At 33.4% G+C, this 19,396-nt stretch overlaps 2 protein-coding genes and 1 long non-coding RNA gene across 9 annotated transcripts in view; 1 reads left to right on the top strand and 2 right to left on the bottom strand.

Annotated features, from left to right (window-relative positions):
- LOC107818776 (MADS-box protein SOC1-like) overlaps positions 1-1,461 on the top strand; it is a 29,125-nt gene extending 27,664 nt beyond the window's left edge. The window contains exons 3-9 of one of the 4 annotated variants that reach the window (XM_075256747.1): positions 13-97; positions 202-263; positions 362-461; positions 548-589; positions 821-862; positions 992-1,141; positions 1,260-1,461. In XM_075256747.1, coding sequence (XP_075112848.1) covers positions 13-97; positions 202-263; positions 362-461; positions 548-589; positions 821-862; positions 992-1,138 — 478 coding nt within the window. In that variant the 3' untranslated portion in view covers positions 1,139-1,141; positions 1,260-1,461. 4 annotated transcript variants of the gene reach the window in all.
- A 124-nt stretch (positions 1,462-1,585) lies between these two features.
- Positions 1,586-3,482, bottom strand: LOC107818777 (uncharacterized). 3 transcript variants are annotated; one of them, XR_012693603.1, is made up of 3 exons: positions 2,557-3,482; positions 2,416-2,476; positions 1,586-1,994 (listed from the first exon to the last, which is right to left on the bottom strand). It is a non-coding gene; the product is annotated as an uncharacterized LOC107818777 (long non-coding RNA). The 3 variants fall into 3 exon arrangements; XR_001655505.2 differs by lacking the exon at positions 1,586-1,994 and having other exon boundaries at positions 2,001-2,476; positions 2,557-2,770; positions 2,874-3,218; XR_001655506.2 differs by lacking the exon at positions 1,586-1,994 and having other exon boundaries at positions 2,001-2,476; positions 2,557-2,770; positions 2,960-3,218.
- Positions 3,483-7,676: 4,194 nt separating this feature from the next.
- On the bottom strand, positions 7,677-13,620 carry LOC107818774 (protein AGAMOUS-LIKE 6). Of its 2 annotated transcripts, none has more exons than XM_016644825.2 (8): positions 13,028-13,620; positions 9,785-9,860; positions 9,618-9,679; positions 9,367-9,466; positions 8,987-9,028; positions 8,307-8,369; positions 8,079-8,218; positions 7,677-7,918 (listed from the first exon to the last, which is right to left on the bottom strand). In XM_016644825.2, the coding sequence occupies exons 1-8, from the start codon at positions 13,207-13,209 to the stop codon at positions 7,828-7,830; spliced, it is 756 nt and encodes a 251-aa protein (XP_016500311.1). In that variant the 5' UTR covers positions 13,210-13,620; the 3' UTR covers positions 7,677-7,827. The 2 variants fall into 2 exon arrangements, with proteins under 2 accessions (XP_016500311.1, XP_075073999.1); XM_075217898.1 differs by lacking the exon at positions 13,028-13,620 and adding an exon at positions 11,055-11,550.
- Positions 13,621-19,396: the final 5,776 nt, after the last annotated feature.

The following is a 19,396-nucleotide window of genomic DNA, read 5'->3' as shown; positions in this document are numbered from 1 at the left end:
AGAATTTGGCAGCATGCAGGAGATAATAGAGCGATATAAGAGGCATACTAAAGACAAAGTTCAACCTGAAAACCAAGTTGGGGAACAGAATCTGCAGGTAATGCCTTGGATTTATGCCTCCTCCTTAGATTGAATTGACAACCAATTAGTTTCTTGAAAAAAATTGAAAAACAGCTTAATCTAGCTTACACAATAATGCAGCATATGCAGCATGCGGCAGCAAGTTTGATGAAGAAGATAGAGCTTCTTGAAGAATCTAAAAGGTTCAATCAAACCCTACTCCAAAAGTTGTTGCATTGTCATTTCTCTTCCTTTCCTAGTAAGTTTGAAAGCCTTTTGAAACAAATGGAATTTGCATCAGGAAACTCTTAGGAGAAGGTCTGCAGTCCTGTTCCCTTGTAGAACTACAACAGATAGAAAAACAGTTGGAGCGGAGTGTCAGTACCATCCGAGCACGAAAGGTTTCTTCATAAAAGTCCAAGAAATGATCTGTTCTAATGAAGTTTTGGGTACTTGACATTTAATTTACTTTGCTTATTCTTTTCAGATTCAAGTTTTTAAGGAACAAATTGAACGACTAAAAGAAAAGGTAACACCACAGTTAATTTATTTTGAGCTGCAATTCCCATGAAGGTACACAATTATTTGAGTAACAATTCATGCATAATGCAATCATTTAAATAGTGAATTCAAGATAACTCAAATTGCAAAGTCGAAACTACTTATTTATGGCATGACTTTGTTGTTGCATGTCATTGTCTCTGTCCCTCAATAGCAGCTTCACTAGTTAATGTAATGCTTTCCTGTCTAACAAATCCAGGAGAAAATCCTTGCTTCTGAAAATGCAATACTGAGGGAGAAGGTATATTTTTCTTTTCCTTAGCCTCAAACCTTAGTTTAAGTCCTCTTTCAACTCTTCGACTCTATAGTTCATAGTCGAGTATAAAATCATAATAAAGGCAAGTAGTAATTCTCTCGTGCCTTGTTTTAGTTTGGTGGCCTTCAACAGAGTCAAGGCTCAAGTGGAGAAAAGGAAGGTGAAGCTCTTTGTACAGAGAGTAGTGAAAAATCAGATGTGGAGACTGAATTGTTCATCGGACCACCCGAGTGCAGAATAAGGCGTCCCTTACAGAATTAATAGGTGAACAATCTTTTGGACTATCTGCAGTTAAGGGTATATAACTAATTGTGAAAATGGTCTTCATGCTAAATAATTGTGCATTTTTTATCAAGCAACTAATAAGACGTATGTCTCTTAGGCGCAGCTGATGGAACTTTTGATCACTTCTGAGATGATTTGTACTGGGATGTGTATTATATTTTCCTTTGATTGACACTCTTAGTTAATAAGTTCCTTTCTTTATGAAGTTAAGCACCTGTTTAGCTGCTTTCATATTTGTGGAACAACTATATAACAAAACAATATTCTAATCACTCTTTATGTCAGCAAAATCTTAAGCATCATGGATATTGACTTTCTTGCTTGGCTCTTGTTCATTTGCTAGAGTATCTCCTACCTCCAAAACCATAAAAATCAGATAAATTTCTGAGGTTTATCTCTAAGTTGTAGACCCTTAATTTTATTAGTACTTCATGCTGCGATCCAACAGTTGCATCGTTAGTTTTATCATTGATGGGATTGAAGTCCTGACAATACAAAGTTTGTGTGTTCTTGAAGATCAAATCGAGTTTGCATTACAGACATTATTTACAGGGATAGCATGTGCTAACTTCTCAAGTATCAGAATATTACCACAAGCTGTGCAAATAAAAAGAAGAGTGAGGATAAACATGTAAAAAAACAATTTCGTGATAATTTGCCGAGGACCAGACTTAGACCAAGTCCTATGGAGTTTCAAAAATAGACCTCTATGTGATCATTCAGCTGTGGCACCATCCAAAATTTTAATCACATCTTTTGTAGGAAGAGTAGGAATAGCCTCAAGTTTAACTCTACCTATTCTTCTGTAAAATCTTGCAAAAATTTATCTTCCCTGCCAAGATGAATCTTCACAAATTATAATTTGTGATAACAATATCAGAAGTGAAGCTCTTAAACTGTTACTGATTTTATACCCAAGTTGGAAATATTAAAACACTAATGTTAGTGTAGTATCATTGTATCAGCAGCCTTCTCCCCCTTCAGTAACCTGCAAAAGCCTAGGATTCTGGTTGAAAACTGAAAAGTTTAGTTATCACAACATTGTCATCTCATTTGCATTATCACCATTAGTTAACAAAGTGATTTTGTGCTCCCTTGTCTGCTATTTCGATGCAAGCACAAGATAAAGGACTTTTACTGCAAACAAAAACCACTACAACTATGCCTCCATTGCAAGCAAGTAGAGATCAACTATACAAGTCCTCACTTTTACTGCTAAGCCAGGGTTTAAATTGTTTGTAAGCTTCAGTTACCTTGATTATGTATGCCAGATTGGCCCAAAATGCTCATGATGCCTTTCCCAGCAGCCTCTGCCTATGGCCATAAATGCAAATCTTAGATTGGGATCTTTCGTACAATTAATATTCAGCGTAGAGAAAGCTAAGTTTATTTACCTTCTGAATGAGATATTTGGCTAACTCTGCTTCAGTAAGGAGCATTTTCAGCACTTGGAAACATGAGCTCACTCTCACCATCTGATCTTAAGTTGACAGGAGGCCAAGGCTGTCTTTGCCTTTGGGATCAAAACAGATGCCTGAATTATTAACACGGTTCTCTTTTAAGTCATCTGCTAGCATATGAGCTATGACCAAACTGATCTTCACATACCTGAAACAATGATGAAATCTTTCCAATTATCCTGGGAAAATTTTGAGAGAAGCTCTCGAATTAGCAAACGAGAGAACCAAGAAAACTGATTAAGCAAGACTACCATAATGATTAGTTACTACAGCAGTCCTTAGACAACAAATAAAAGTGTCCTATCTTTAACAATATAAGCTTCAAAACGAGACAAACATTTCAGCATAGTATCAAATTGGTTAAGGTCTTCTGGCTTCGTGGCTTTGAGTATCACTGTCACCCACAAAATATCAATGTGTTCGGCCCCAAAAAGTTGCAGGCCGGTAGTGTTTGACCAAAATTTAGATCTAGGTTTCAACAATTAGATTTTCTTAACAAGATAAGATTAATCTTAGCCAACAACAATATCTACTAGATTGTTTAACTAGTGTCGTGATAATATGTTACAAGATCTGTGGTAACAGTGATGAATATATAATAATGAACAACACTTAATGGAATAAATACAAAGTAAATAACATTAAATAGTAATAAATAGCATATAATGGTATGTAAATAAAATGTAACAAATATGACCTAAAAACGGGATGGAATCGTGTGATGTTCCTTCTGACAATGATAAATGATTGGTGAGCCTTTAAATATTTGTATTCTCCTTGGATCGTGGGAGACAGACTAGACATGGATCTCAAGAAAAAGGTGTCTTTTGTATGTAGTAATGAAGCAAAAATCTCTAGAGAATATCAAAGTCTTCTTTTACAAATGAGTGTTCCATGCCCGCTATAACTCTGTTTCTTTCTATTTATAAGGGGATATGTGCCATAAAACTCTAATAGTACAGATCCCGAGAATATTCACTAGAATATTCTGTTTAACAAAACTAGTTGTTACTGCCCCATTAAGGTGAGTACTCGTCCTTGACCTCGATATCTATTGACTCCTCGACCTAGCCCCTATCTTTCGTCAGATCACTTCGGCCTTAAATCCGTCTTTCATTGAAATAATACTGATGACATGTGGTAGCCTTCGAAGACACCCCCAGTGCTAACCTCCCGAAACTCACCCGAGGCCCTCGGAACCTCAACCAAACATGCCAACACATCCCATAACATCATTCAAACTTAGTCGAGCTTTCGAATCACTCAAAAAAAATACTAAAACACCAAATCAACCTCGGATTCAAGCCTAAGAACTTATAAACTTTCAAATTCCACAAACGACGCCAAAACCTATCAAATCAACTCCGAATGACCTAAAATTTTGCACACACGTCAAAAATGACCCTACGGACCTACTCTAATTTCTGAAATTTTATTCGGACACCGATATCAAGATTTCCACTACCAACCAGAAAGCGCCAAATTTCCAATTTCGTCAATTCAAGCCTAAATCTACCACAGACCTCCAAATTATATTCCGAACACGCTCATACGTCTCAAATCACCTAACAAAGCTATCCGAGCCATAAAAACCAAATTTCGAGATTGTTTACTCACAAGTCAACTTCCAGTTGATTTTTCCAACTAAATGGCCAACTTAAGAGACTAAGTGTCTCATGACACTCCAAAATTACTCCAAACCCGAACCAACCAACATGATACAATGAAATGTAGCTGAACAACACATACAAAAGCAGAAATGGGAAAAAAAAGCGGTAACTCATGAAACGACCGGCCGGATCGTTACAATTATTTTATATGTTTGTTTGTTACTCACTTATTTTTACTATAATAAAATTAAATAATTAATATTCATAATTATACAAGATTTAATTATTAAATATTCACATATTGGTTTTGAACTCGATATTTGAGGCCGGTAGCACCAAGGTATCCTGAATTCCTGTGTTCATGATGAGAAAATTTTCTCGATTTATCACTCAACATGTCTGTTATTTTAAATGTTAGTTTATTATTTATATGTTAGTTTAATATTGTATATGTTAGTTTTATTAATTTATATGTTAGTTTTATTATTATATATTTTTGTTTATGACTCACTTATTTTTTACTATAATAAAATTAAATAATTAATTTTTATAATTATACAAAATTTTAATTATTAAATATTCACATATAGATTCCGCGCTCGATATTTGAGGCCCAGTAGTATCAAGGTGTCCTGAACATATTGTTGTTTTTTCATACTTAGTCCGGGAAATATTGTTGTTTTCTCATGTTATTTTCTTACTGTCGTTGACTAGAATTGGACAGAGTTTGTGTTTGAACTATTTAGCTCTTTTGACATATTTTTGGGTGTAATAACTAATTATACAAGGATTAATTTCAATAACTACATAGGATACTACACTAAAGGGTACTACATTTTACGCTAAAAGAGCACTAAATTAGGCTACAAGATACCATTAGAGGGAACTAAAGTAACAATTTATCTATTTTATTAGTCTTTAAGCAAATAAATAATCTAAACCGAATAAAAATAACAAATAAATTTAATCACAAAACATTCACGAAATACATATACCACAGTAAAAAGTAACTAATTAATATTTTTTTAACAACTAGTAATAATTTTTCTATTTTCACTAATTTTTTAGCACACTAATATCATAGTCTGGATAAAAATAACAAGTTAGTTAAATCACAAACAACATAGAACACATTAAAAACAACTAATATGCATTTTTATACGAGTTTTAACAAAAATTAAGTTTGAATACCTCAACTTAAGATTTTTGGAAAGTTGAAGGTTTGGTGATTTGGAGCCGAAACGAGCAATCCACAACGAGATAATGCCTTAGCTAGGATATGGAACCGAGAATCTTTACTTTTTGTGGGATGGGTGGGCTCCACTCGAGCTTTTGTTCGTTGACAATGGGGGGACCGCTGTTTTTTTTGTTTTGGGGGGGAGAATTTCTAGTTTGGTGGGGAAGGGAAGGGGACGGATTTTTATGTGGGTATAATGCATTTTATTAAGACGTTATACTATATCGTCTTAATAAAAGGCGATATACCTTCCCTATACTTGCCCGTCATTTCAAATTTACGTAGAAGAGCGTTATACATATTTTGGTCACCATCTTTTTTTTCCCCACATTTCGGTCGTTTGAATCCAAAAATATTATGTTTTGGTTTCGAACTCCACAAATTTTTCGGATATATATATATATATATATATATATATATATATATATATAAAATCATCCATTAACCAAAGAATAAAAATCATTAGTTCCCCAAGCAAACAACTAGTACATGATTTTCTTGACCTACTTTTGTTGTAGCCGCATAGGCGTATTCAGGAGTTTAACAAGATGGGTCCACCGTACACTATTAGGAAGAGGTAGGCATGAATTCGGACACACAAAAAAAAAAACAACTTGAAATGATGGTACAATGGGCCATGACTTAAATGTTTGATTGACCATACTTGCATGTCTAGAAAACATAAGACGAGTTGCTGAGGTTTCCTTTTCATTAACTTTATTCAATTGTCTGGTCACAGGATTTTTTTTTTTTTTTTATAACCCACAGTGTGGAACTTTTATTCCAGATAAAACAATTACAAAGGAGGGGTCTAGGCCTGACCTCCTTGTGCAAAAGGAATGGAAATTAGGGGTGTTCATGGTTCGGTTTGGATCGATTTTTCCCTAAAAAGAAATCAAATCAGGTAAGTCGGTTTTTCAAATATTAGAACCAAACCAAACCATTAAGTCGGTTTTTCAAATATTAGAACCAAACCAAACCAATTAAGTCGGTTTTTCTCGATTTGGTTTATGTCGGTTTTTCGGTTTTTTCGATTATTTGTCGGTTTTTTCTTAAATATAAGACATACACTACCAAATACATATTCCGGCGACCACATTTTCAATGTAACACTATCAAATCAATTGCCCTTTGAGAAATCTATTGTTTACCAAAATATATTGATGATAATTGAATCAAATAGTGATGAATAATTTAAGGACTCAATTAAAAATATGTTATTTTTAACACGAAATGGATTTTTACACTAAACAAAAGAAAACTATATATAGGTTTTCTATTAACATTTACCATAATTTTTTTGAAACTTTGTACTATAACAATATACATATATATAGGTGTAATAATAAATTTGAAATAGTTATTCCTATAGTCGGTTTGGTTCGTTTTTTTCTGATTAAAACCAAAATCAAACCAAATTTGATTGGTTTTTAAAATTCAAAATCAAAACCAACCCAAACCAAAAAGTATCGGTTTTTTTTATCGGTTTGATTTGGTTTTCGGTTTGGTTTAGTTTTTCGGATTTTTATATCCATTCACTTGGTCAAAGGACTTGATTGACACAGAGAACTTGCTCTGTTAAATTCTGCCAACTTTAATTGGCCTAAAATAGAAAAAGATTATTTATTTTGGTTCCTTTTTCTCAAACCTTTATTTAGTTGTAATCTGAACGGAAAAAAAAAAGAAGACAGAAAATAATAAAACCTTGTGGAAAGTTATATAGTGAAATTTTCAGAATGGTTTGATCTGGTAACACTAACATCCCCTATGTTTGTGATATCACATTTAGCTCCCCTATTTTAATGTTTCCGTCAATTTCTTTATTTAACTTTTGGGTGATAATACTTTTATGATATTTCAAAATTGTCTGTGTTATTATTGATATCTTGAGTAGACTGCGTTTTGAAATGTCAAAGGGTTTGCCGGCTTTGGAAAACATTGATATCTTCGCATAATTTTGCCACCTTACATCACAACAGAGAAAAACCCATGGCTTTTCTTACAGTATAATAATTTTATGCTCGAGAAAAAGGATAATAATGAGAAGGTGCTCAAGAAAATAACCCTTAGCTATCCCATCCTGTTAGTTTTATTAGGCCAAACCACAAAGGAGGTCTCTGAAATATTCCCTAAAAGTTTTGACTTTATAAATGCTACATGTATTTAGTCAAACTATGCATTACTTGGTGAGAAAATAGGAAAGTATATGAAGTTAAACAGGAGTGTATAAAACACTTACTCAAATTATACCTTATATGACAAGCACTTCAAATCATAAATATGTCACTGAGTTTTTAGTCTCGGAAAACTTGAAGCAAAAACTTATACTATATCCAGAAGCTAAGTGGGAATTAGAAATCAAAGGCCCCAACCATGGATGATATTACTCTCAACGGCCATGCTCCTTGACCCTGAGGCTCCTTCTGCAGCCATATAGCAGTGATGATACCTGTTCGGAAAACAACACATTCCCTTCAGATTGACAATTGTTGAAGATGATACGAAATATTGAACCGGGGTTCTGTCACTATATGCTAGGCCGCCCTATAGTAAAAGAAAGCGAAGATGGAAATTTAAGGCAAAGGTAAATTGATGAAATGTAGGTATACCCTATTTGAAGTACTGGGTCAGGTTCACATTCCATGTGATTTGATTGAGAAGGATGGACAGCGAAACTGCTGCTTCCAGCTGATGCATTACAAGTCCATGGAAATGGAAGACCTCTAAGTCCTTGTCCTTCTGCCTCTAGCTGCCAATATAGGAAAACAAACTCTTCAATATATATACAGTCTCCACAAAGCAGCAGATATATATATTTCTCAAGTTTGAATGAATACCGATGATAGTTCCAAAGAAACCTTAATCTTCAGTTGCTTGTTCACATCACCAAGTTGACGCTCCTGACAACATAATGCATTATCATGTCAAAATAGATTATTACACTGTAGTTCTCCATTTTTTTATTACCTCTGCTAACTCAGAAATCCTATTAATCTCAATGAACTGGTATATATGGTGATAATACCAATTACCAAGATGTATGTTGTTCGACTCACCTCACATTTTCTTTCTTTCCAATCTATTAGACTCTCTGATTGTAGTTCTTTAGGTGTACCTCGAGTCACTAATTTCCTTGAGATTAATGGACGGGAGAAACTAGGCGAGACTTATATAAAGGCTGTAGCGAGTAACCATCTAGCAAATTCAACTCTTTTTTTTTTTTTCGTTATAAAGAGGTCTAGGTTCAATGGCTATTGACTCAATAGTATGTCACATCACATTATAGTTTGGACTCAAACAATTTTTATCAGCTGTAGTATCATTCACCATGACACAAAAAGACGGAATCTAGTGTTCTTGAGATTCTAGGACTTCAAATCCCTTCCAACTCTTAATCCCCAATCTTTTTCACCTTTTATAACAAATTTATAATTGTGATAACTAGGAAAAATCATATTTCTAATTTGTTTGTACTGATCAAAGTGAAGTATTTGTCTTTCTGCATATTTTGACTTACCTTTCTACGGAGCTCCTCCATCTGTTCCGCCATTATTTGTGTCTACACAGAGAAAACAATGCTTATTACCAATAAATAAAAATCATTAGAGGTCTACATATTATACGAAACAATGATAAAGAGGGCAATATTACAACCAAATTAGAACACTAATTGAGTATTGATACCCGTTTTAATTCTTCCAGTATTTTCTTATTTTTAAAGTTTTTGGTCCTTTGATTCTTGTGTCCTTGTCGCTTGTACATTTCTTATAACATTTTTTTAGTCTAAACAAATCTTAAATACTGTAGATACAATTCATATTATATTGAAACATTTACAAAGACTTAGTTGTAGAAAAGGAAATGAAGCAAAGGCAATTATTGAGAACAATCTAATACCTTTCTTTGTCTAGCTTGTGCAAGTGCACCTTCAAGTTGTTTTTCAAGATTTTGCAACTCCTTCAGACTTAGAGGTCCAAGATCTTCACCAAGCAAGTGCCTTCATGCATCAAAATAACATTTCAGAAATTCGACAATATTCACTTTCAAGGATGGACACGAATTTATTATGTTTATCTTCAGTGTGTGGTACATTTATGTACAACATGCATAAGGTGCCAAGATGTGTCTGAATAAGCAATTGACATAACCTTTGAGTTCGTTGAAGGGCTTCAAATTTGGCCTTTAGTTTTGAGACCTCTTGGTACCAGCTCTAAGTTTACAACAAAAACAAATTATGCTTAGGAAAAACCATAAATCATGAGAGGCCAATTGATTAATTGGTGTGGAAACATAGAACATTAAGCTGCAAATTCACCTGTGTTTCTCTCTCACCACAGTTGTCTTGAGGATTAAGGCAACAACGTTGATATCGCTCAAGGGTTTTAGTGATACTGCCAGCACATAAAAAACACAATAATCAAACTCTAAACCATACATGTTACTCCCTCCGTTTCAATTTATGTGAACCTATTTCCTTTTTGGTCCATGCCAAAAAGAATGACCCCTTTCCTTATTTGGAAACAATTTACTTTTATGCAATGATTTATAGCCACACAAAATATGTGTGCCTCATTTTACCCCACAAGTTCAAAAGTCTTCTCTCTTTTCTTAAACTCCGTGCCCAGTCAAATGGGTTCACATAAATTGAAACGGAGGGAGTACAATTTATAATATGTTATTATTACAATTCATAAATAGCTACAAAATGTTCTTGACAAACTACAAGAAAATGCCAGCTAAACAGATTGGTAAGTTACCACTCTGAACAACACTCAATTCTCCTACAAGGAATTTAGCAGCTACAAGTAACAAGTATCAGATAACACATGGAGACATTAACGTACACCATGGCCATGATTTACTGAGAGGACTTTTACTATACCAAAATTTTATATCTTATTTAAAATGTTATAAAAATTCATTTCACTATCAGTGCATATAAGTAAATCCTACAGAAATGCCATAGAGTGCAGCCTTTAGCACTTAACAGAAACTGTCACAGATATCCTGGATTAAGCCGGTAGAACCTAAAAATTAAGAGTCTAAATCACAAGTAACCATTGATACTTTGTTAAACGTTCACAATTTTGAAGAATGAATAAAATGTTAAATTGAAATCTTTCCTGCACATTATAGCCATGCAAAGACAAATCTTTATATATATTTATGTAAAATGACTATTTCCAGTAACCAAAAGTAAATTTTCTGTTTAAAAAAAAAAGAAGCAAATTTTCTAGGTCGTTCTTTGTTTTTTTTCTTTTCTGCCAAAAATTAATATAATAATATGGATCATTTTCTTTTGGGAGAGCAACAAAAAGTTTTTACTTAAAAAAGAAAATTATTTTGGCTCTTTCTATACTCACGACTCAATAATGTGTATTAGATGGAGCCTGTACCAAGCTTTCCACTACCATATTCAGTAAATCTTCGAGATAATAAAATTAAACTATATTTAAGATAATGCCAATTAACAATCTACCACCAACCCTATACCAAAAAAGGAAAAAAAAAACAAAAACAAACAAACAAAAAACTCTAAAAGATAAGAAAACTATTGAATATACAATGGGAAGAAAGGGGCATACACAGCAGAAGGAAAAAAACAGTAGAGGCAAAAAGCTGGAAGAGTACATAAGCAGTTGGGGGAGAAGAGGAAGAAGTGAAAGAAACATGATGACATGCCAAAGGGTTAAAATGGCAAAGTCTTCTCATTTCTATTCATTTACTCCATTTATTTTATTGGCCATAAGAACAGCATGGACGTGGTTGTCTTTTTGCTTCTTCCAACCTTTCTATATTTGGAAAGTGCGAAAAGAAATTCGCTTTGCTATTCCTTAAGCATAATTAGAAACATAAACAAAACCATTTAGACATTATATTAATAAGGATCCATATCCTTTTGTACTTAAATGTAAGGATCAGATTATCTTTTTGCCTTCACTAACAAAGATAATGATATTTTCTCCATACAAAACCCTAATTCTAAACAAAAGTGATGGTAGTAGTTGTGATTATGAAAACAAGAATCCAACTACGGATCTACAATATCAGATAGGGGAAATTAAAGGAGAAATCAAATCAGAAAAAAAAATTATCAACACTAAAATAAAATGAGGTAGAAGATAAGTTTACTTGGATTTACCCCAAGACATTGATGAAACTCTTGGTTATGTATATAAGTGAGAAAACCAGAGATATTATCAAGATGCCAAAAAGAAAGAAGCAATATTTTCAACAAAAACATTCTTGAACTATACAATTTGAGAATAAGGAAATGATGTCAAAAATGTGAAGAAAATGAAAAACAATATATATGCAAGGAAAACCTGCACTGCCACTGAAGAGGAAAGAAAACATAAACAAAAGGATGAAAAAAAGGACCTTCAGTGAGAAGTTTAAGGGGTTGAATCGGAATAAAAGTACTCAGTTTCATCACTTCATGAGCTGGAAGAAAAGTTGCTAATATATGGAAAAGCTCAAGAATCTAAGGCTCAGTTATATAGATAAGTTTCACCAAAATGGGAAGATAAAAGAAATGTTGATGGAGCAGTTGTTGGGGTTTGGGAATTGAAAAAGAAAACTCATTTTCTTACATAGAAAATAGTACTACCTGCAAAACTGATAAATGTAAATCTCGCATATGAACAAATTCCCTTCTCACAGGCATGCCACTCTTTTTGCTGTGCAGTATACAATGCTTCCTTTTACACAAAGGATTTAGTTATACAGAAATAAAAACTATGAGTATGGTAGAAGAAATCAGTGAAGAAACCCCAAGATTTAATGATGAAAAAGTAAGAAGACAAAGTTTAAAGCTTTCTGATTTTTTAGAACCATTGGACTAATAAGTGCTCCCAAAAACTGCAAAAGCATTAAAGAAAAATAAGAGCAAATTAAGTTGGAGCAGAGAGAAAAAAGAAAACGAAAAAGGAAGGGAATTAATTAATAGTAGTAGGAACAAAATGGAGAGAAACCCTAGATCTTTGCACAGTTGTCCAAAAGGGTTGGAGATGTTTCTGAAGCACATACACTTAACAACCTCGTCAGTCCTTACTCTCTGATCTTTTAATTTGTTTGGTGGAAGCTCTCAAACCATATATTGAAACGTGTCAATTCCTCATTGGTAAAATCTAATCATATAGATCATCACATGGTTTTGATCAAACATACAACTGAGAAAAAGAAAGAAAAAGAAAGAAAGATCCAAATCTGAAAAACAAAAAACTAACTCCACTTAAGAGACACAATAGATAAAATAAATTGGTGCTTCTATAAAGCACTGCAAAAGCCAATACCAATTTAGCAAGTTCAGTTCTCCAAAAAGAAGAGTCAGCCTAATTATATTAGGCTTAAACCCACTCCCACATAAACTAAAAACACAACACAACACAACACAAACCCACCCCCAGATGAAAACAAACATAAAGTTGTAATCTTTTGTTGATTTAGAAGAAACCCCATATTCAGAATCGGCCATTAAAAACCATACAAGAAATCTTGACACGCATATTATTAATGTATAAAACAGTTCAAAAAAGCTTAGTATATTATATTATACCCTGAACTACCAAACTCATAAAGCTTTCCACGACTAGAGAAAATGATGAGAGCAACTTCAGCATCACATAGCACTGAAAGTTCATAAGCCTTCTTCAGTAAACCATTCCTACGCTTAGAGAAAGTCACTTGACGGTTGATTTTGTTCTCTATTCTCTTTAACTCCACTCTTCCTCTCCCCATTTTTCTTTCTTTGTTTCTCAAAGAAAATGAAAGAGAGATATGGGGATATGAAGGTAGCCTTGGTACAAGGAGAATTATGTTATGAGTAATGAATAGGAAAACAAGGAGAGGTGGGGATAGCAATAAAGTAAGGGTATGTACTACAAATTTCTTTCTCCCTTATAAATATGGAAGCTGAGTAAGAGGCTCAATCTTGGATCTCCTCTTGCAAGAAAATAGTAACCTAATAATTCTTCTTTTGCTTCATTCTCCCTTTCACCTTTTTTCCCCTTTTTTTAAAAAAAAAATCTTCTATTGAGTGTATAAATTATTTTTGCTCTATTGTAATTTCCTAAAACACTCTTTTCTTGTAGTTGTGAGAAACTTTGTTACCTTCTCTTTTAGGGTAAAAAAAAAACCTGGCCACAGACTACTATAGTAATTTTTTTCATGAGAAGCTGAATTAAAGGGAGGAGGGACCTTTCAAAATGATGATGGAAAAAAGGAAAAAAGTGAATACGTGGTCCAAGAATTAGGTTCAATGAATTCAAAAGCTCCAAATTTCAGATCGTTTCTGTTCAATTATATGTGGAGACATAACAAAGTTTGATGGTAGCAGCCAACTAATATTTTGGGACCATTTTATTAATTGTTGAGAGACAAAGGCAGACAAAGGCTCACATCAAATTTACTCATTTATTCAAGATCTGTCAATGATATATTAGTTTTTTTTTCCTTCCAAAATGCATGGGCTAAGTCTGATCATAATTTCTTTAATTTAGGAGTTTAATAAGTATCCTATCAAAGGATATTTGTTTAGAACTCATACCAATAATCAAATGTGGTTAATTGGGTGCATTAGGGAAGATCAAGAATTGCTAACAGAGGCCCTAAATATCTAAAAATATAAAGAACCTAGCTTTTTTTTTTATGGTAAATAAAGAATTTTATTACCAAGCAATGTTATGTACAGAGTTTCAAACCTACAAAATCAGACAAATTACACCCGCGAGCTGAGCATAGTGCCCCAACTACTGGGTACTTTCTATCTATCTATCTTCTACATTCACTCCCTATGGATATGAATCCAATTCTTTTAATCTATTAGCTACTTTTGACTTCTTGTTTCCTTGATAAAATATGTCTTGTACTATCAGCCGAAGGATCCCATCAACAGTCTTCTTCTTGTCCTGGAACAATCTTGTATTCCTCTCAAGTCATATATAGTAGACACACCCTGCGAGAGTCATTCTGTAGACCTCCGCAATGGCTTTCTTTCCATTTATTTCTCGGACTGTCCATTCAATCTCCTCATCCCACTTCAATACCGACCTTTGGAATCCCTGCCATTTCAGTAGTCTCCCCTAGATTTCTTTTGCCATCCTACATTCAAAAAATAAGTGTGGAATGGCTTCATTTTCCTCATTATACAACTCACATTTTTGGTCTATTGCTTTGCCCCATCCTGCGACCTTATCTTTCGCGTGCAACTTCCCTTGGATCGCCAAATTTATTATAAAACTCCACCTAGGAACAACATAGTTGTTGCAAGTTAGTCTCCTTTATGGCACCTTTGGGAACTCCCCTCTCATTATATGGTACATCTTTTTAATAGAGAAGGATTGTTGGCTCATCAACTCTGTAACCTCCATTCATGCCCTTTCTAGGTATGCCTTAACTTTAAGAATTTTGAGTAGTACCCAGGATGCTTGCTTCACTTGGACCTCCCAGATATTCTTCCCCTTTCCGTAGTATATATGGACCCACCTTATCCATAGTTTATCTTTTTTGGTACATAGGTTTCACAGAAGTTTAATTATTGCTGCCTTGTTCCAAGTTTCAATGTGTATTACATTAAAAACCCCGGTTGTTCTGGGCCAACAAACCTTTTTCCCAAGCCAACAATGCTCTCTTTGATATCTTTGTTGTGCCAGTCCAGAGAAAGCTTCTACATGTTGCCTCTATCAGTTTCACAACTTTCTTAGGTAGCACAAAGATTTGGGTCAAGAACACTTGGACTGAGAATAGTACACTCTTGATAGTTGGAGTCGCCCAGCACAGGACAAGTATTTTGTGGTCCATGAAGTTATCCTTCGCAACATCTTCTCTACAAGTGGTTGGCATTATACTAGGGATAGTCTTTTGGAGCTCAGAGGGACGCCCAAGAACCTAATAGGTAACTCCTCTTTTGTAAACTCCAGTGTTGTTAGAATTTCCTCTTGCACCTCTCTGCTTACCCCTCTAAAATAAATAGAGCTTTTGTCTCTGTTTGCTATCAGTCCTGAGCATTGTGAGAATTCATTAAAACAGTTCATGAGCAATTGAACTGAGATTTCATCTCCCCTGCAGAAGAGAAGTAAATCATCTGCAAAACATAGTTGAATAAGCTGCAGCTTTGAGCATTTAGAATGAAAATTAAAATCTAGGTTGTTTGTAGTGTCTTGAGTTTTCTACTGAGGTACTCCATGTCTTGTAGTACCAAGTATTTGGGAATTCCTAAGAAATAGTGGCTAACCAAGATTTGGCTATCAATTAAGGAATCATAAAACTTAATCAAATGGACATGTTATCTTTAACAGAAATATATGAAGGTGGTGCATATGTTGCCCCTTTTTCTTGTATATTCCCTTTTTTTAATGAAACTATGGTGTTCGAATCAACTTGTGTGCAACTCCATTAATTTTATTGTGTCCCAGATACCTATAGCAATAAGTAATTGTCCATAATAATCATGATTTAGTAACTTAAAACTATAGTGAATTTACCTTCTATATTCGATTAAAATAAACTAATAGTAACACAAGATTACAATGTCAGCGTATATAAGTCAAGTTCTAAATTATTCAGCTTATAAATCTTGTAGTAGAAGAAAATTGCACCAAGCCAGCACTGTTTCTGGTTGTACAAATGGCATATGAGAATGCCTGTATGCCGTTGTTTCTGGAAAACATATAACGAATTAAAGAAACTAAGAGGAGCGAACATAAGTAGATTAAGCATGGATGGGTTAGTAATGTCGTTCGGACTAAAAACAGCTCTACCAATTTTTCAACGAAAAATAGATAGTATATTTGGAGAATATAAGAAATTTGTTTTAGCATATATAGATGATATATTAGTATTTAGTAAGGATATTAAAGAACATTTAGGACATCTACAGACAATACTTAGATTATTTGTAGATAATGGAATAATAATTAGTAAAAAGAAAATGAAACTATGTAAAAATTATATAAATTTTCTAGGAGTAGTTTTAGGGGATGGAAAAAATAAATTACAACCTCGTATAGCTAAAAAGGCTCTAGAAATGCAAGATAAATTGGACAATACTAAAGAACTACAAAAGTTTTTAGAAATAGTAAATTATGCAAGAAATTTTATAAAAGACTTAGGAAAAATAGCAGGACCACTATATGCTAAGACATGATCTACATGACAAAAACATTGCAACACAAAAAACATTAAATTAGTACAAAAAATTAAAGAAAAAATAAAAAATATTTCTGATTTAAATATGCCATTAAAAACAGATTGCTTAATTATAGAAACAGACGGGAGCTTTGAAGGATGGGAAGCAGGTTTGAAGGCAAAACCAAATAAATATAGTGATAAGAATACAGAAAAAATATGTGCTTAAAAAGTGGTAAATATAGAGAAAAAGAAAATATGAGTAGTATAGATGCAGAAATATAAGCTGTAATCGTCGGATTAAATAGTTTTAAATTATATATATTGAATAAACAAGAAGTAACAATTAGAACTGACTGCGAAGCTATAGTTAAGTTTCACCAAAAGATAAATGCAAAGAATAGTAGTAGAAAAAGATGGTTAAATTTTATTGATACTATATCAATATATAATTTGGTTTTTGAACATATTAAAGGAAAAGATAATAATCTAGCAGATCAGTTAAGTAGGCTTAAAATTACTGTCAATTAATAAAAATATTTTACATGTACAACATGAGACCAACAGTTCCTAAGACTGAAGACAAAGGAAAAGGCATTCAAGCCTCACCCTCAGACAAATACTTGCAGATAGTATTAGGTAGTTTTCATTTTAAACCACAATCTTTTGTAGAACAAACTAATATGGATAGGATAAGTTTTGAAAAACATAATTAATATTATTTCCACCATCAAACATATCATTTAGAGTTTTACCAGAATGTGTCATAGATAGACCTCAAAGATGTTTAATAGATAACTTATGGATAGCATATAATAAAAAAGACACTAAATATTTTATAGCGGCTCTTAATGCCTTAGGACAATATTTTACAGACAAAAACCAAGAAAAGCGATTTAAATACTATGTAGTTATACATGGTAAGACAAACGAAATTTTTCAGGCATGGTTAAAAATACTAGACTCTATTAAAGATTTAGAAAAACCGCTTTTCAAATGTTTCAATGACTTCACTGAAGCATTAGACTATGCAAGAGGAATACTAAGACCAAACTACTATATCTCCCCAGCACTCAGACAAAACCCAGAAAAAATCCCCCAATTTAACATCCAAAAAGACAACGATAAGATAATATTCTGTGATCATTGCTCATCAATGACGGAAACCTTGAAACGAATAAACCAGAAGAATGAAATCCTGGCACAGGAAAAAACAAGACTTATGGAGCAAGTGAAGGTACTAGAATAGGGAGTACATGCATTAAAATTTGGCACAATCCCAGACTCAAGTTATTTCTCAACAAGACACGGAGATGAGTAGTCCAAAATAGAGTTCTCCATCTCAAGAAAAAATGGATAAGAAGGGTGTGCATTCCCCGATGAATGCAGTAAAATCTATTATATCGGATAATGATACAGCAAGTCCGGTTCAAACGGTGACCGGTAAAGACACATCAAATCTGTTTATGGCTCTCACTTTGCCAAAAAGTGAAGATGAAGGATCATAAAAATGAAGACTACCTAGAACACTAACACAGGGAGAAGCATTAAAAAAGAAGGGTATAATTTCTAAAAAGAAAAAAAATGAGAAAATAGAAAACATAATTAAACAAACATTAGAAAATTTCTTTCAAGAAAAAGAAAAACAAGACAGACATATGATTAAAAATCTCAGTCTTAATCCAAGTACAGAAAGGTCTCAAAGCTCAGGAAAAGATGATAATTACGAAGATGAAAACTACTTAAATTATCAAGATGCTCAAGATCCATATGAAGATGTTTCAGGAATGAGTTTTGATTCAATAGCTCTACATAACTTAGACACGTAAAAAGAAGCAAGATCTCAGTCAGAAGCAATTGAGAGCAGCAAAGACAAAGAAAACCAAGAGCAATAATGCGAGAGACAATTGAAAAAGAAGAAGTAACATAAAGAAAAGAAGAAATGACATAAAAAAAGAAGATGTGACAAAAGGTAGTGTTACAAGACAAGCTGAATTTTTGAGTGGAAGAAATAGTTACAAACACTAAGGGAATCTCTGCCCAAGCCATGTGAAGATGGGGCTCAATGAAGTACCCTACAAGACTAGACAAGAAAGATTTCTGGAAATGTTTGAAGTCCATTTTCAAATCCGTTTCAAAAACTTAGCTATAAAAAGGGGAAGAAAGAAGAAGAGAAAGACACAAGTACAAGAAAAAACACTCTCAAGAAAACCATCTAAACACCCTCCTTCATCACCCACTATTCTCCAAACACCTTGTATTATACCCTTGTAAAATATTTCCTTATGTATGCCTTAGTAGTTCCTACTTCAAGCCTGTAAAATAAATAAATCCTTACGTTTATGTGTGTTCGTTTTTAATTCCCAAGTCCAGTAAACTCTTTCGGGTTTCCCGAAAGGGAAATCTCTCTCCTGTAAACATGTAAGTTACTTATTTTTATCTAAATTATGTTTCTAGATATTACCCCTGTTTTTACAGTTTTATGTTATTATGTATAGCTTTATGTTTATTATTCCTCAATTATTAGTTTGTAAATAACCAGACATTACTCTTAGTATATGGTTATCTTTCCAATTTCTTAATAATTTTGATGGATTAACCTATAAATTCCTAGGAGAAACCGGTTAAGTCAAACCCGAAATTAACCAAGAATGGGTATATGTGTTTAACCGTGGCCAGGGTGAGGTTAAAGAAAAAAGAGTTAAGAATAAATTTATTTCTTTAAAAGGTTGGGAAGAAGAAATGAACAGAGTGAAGTGATTAAAAAAACAAAAGTATAGAAGGGGTAATTTCAGTTCAT

The sequence above is a fragment of the Nicotiana tabacum genome, chromosome 7 (genome assembly GCF_000715075.1).
Source record: "Nicotiana tabacum cultivar K326 chromosome 7, ASM71507v2, whole genome shotgun sequence".
NCBI lineage: Eukaryota > Viridiplantae > Streptophyta > Magnoliopsida > Solanales > Solanaceae > Nicotiana > Nicotiana tabacum.
Note: the sequence above shows the minus strand (reverse complement) of the source record. Positions and strands in the feature narration are given on the sequence as shown.

Bases quoted from the DNA above. Each gene is read 5' to 3' on its own strand.
- LOC107818774 (XM_016644825.2), bottom strand. From the start codon at position 13,209: ATGGGGAGAGGAAGAGTGGAGTTAAAGAGAATAGAGAACAAAATCAAC. The intron at 9,029-9,366 runs GTATTAGATTGT...TTCTCTGTGTAG, and splicing joins CACAAGCTAGACAAAGAAAG to ACACAAATAATGGCGGAACA. The intron at 8,370-8,986 runs GTAAGTCAAAAT...TTATGTTGTCAG, and splicing joins TGGAGGAGCTCCGTAGAAAG to GAGCGTCAACTTGGTGATGT.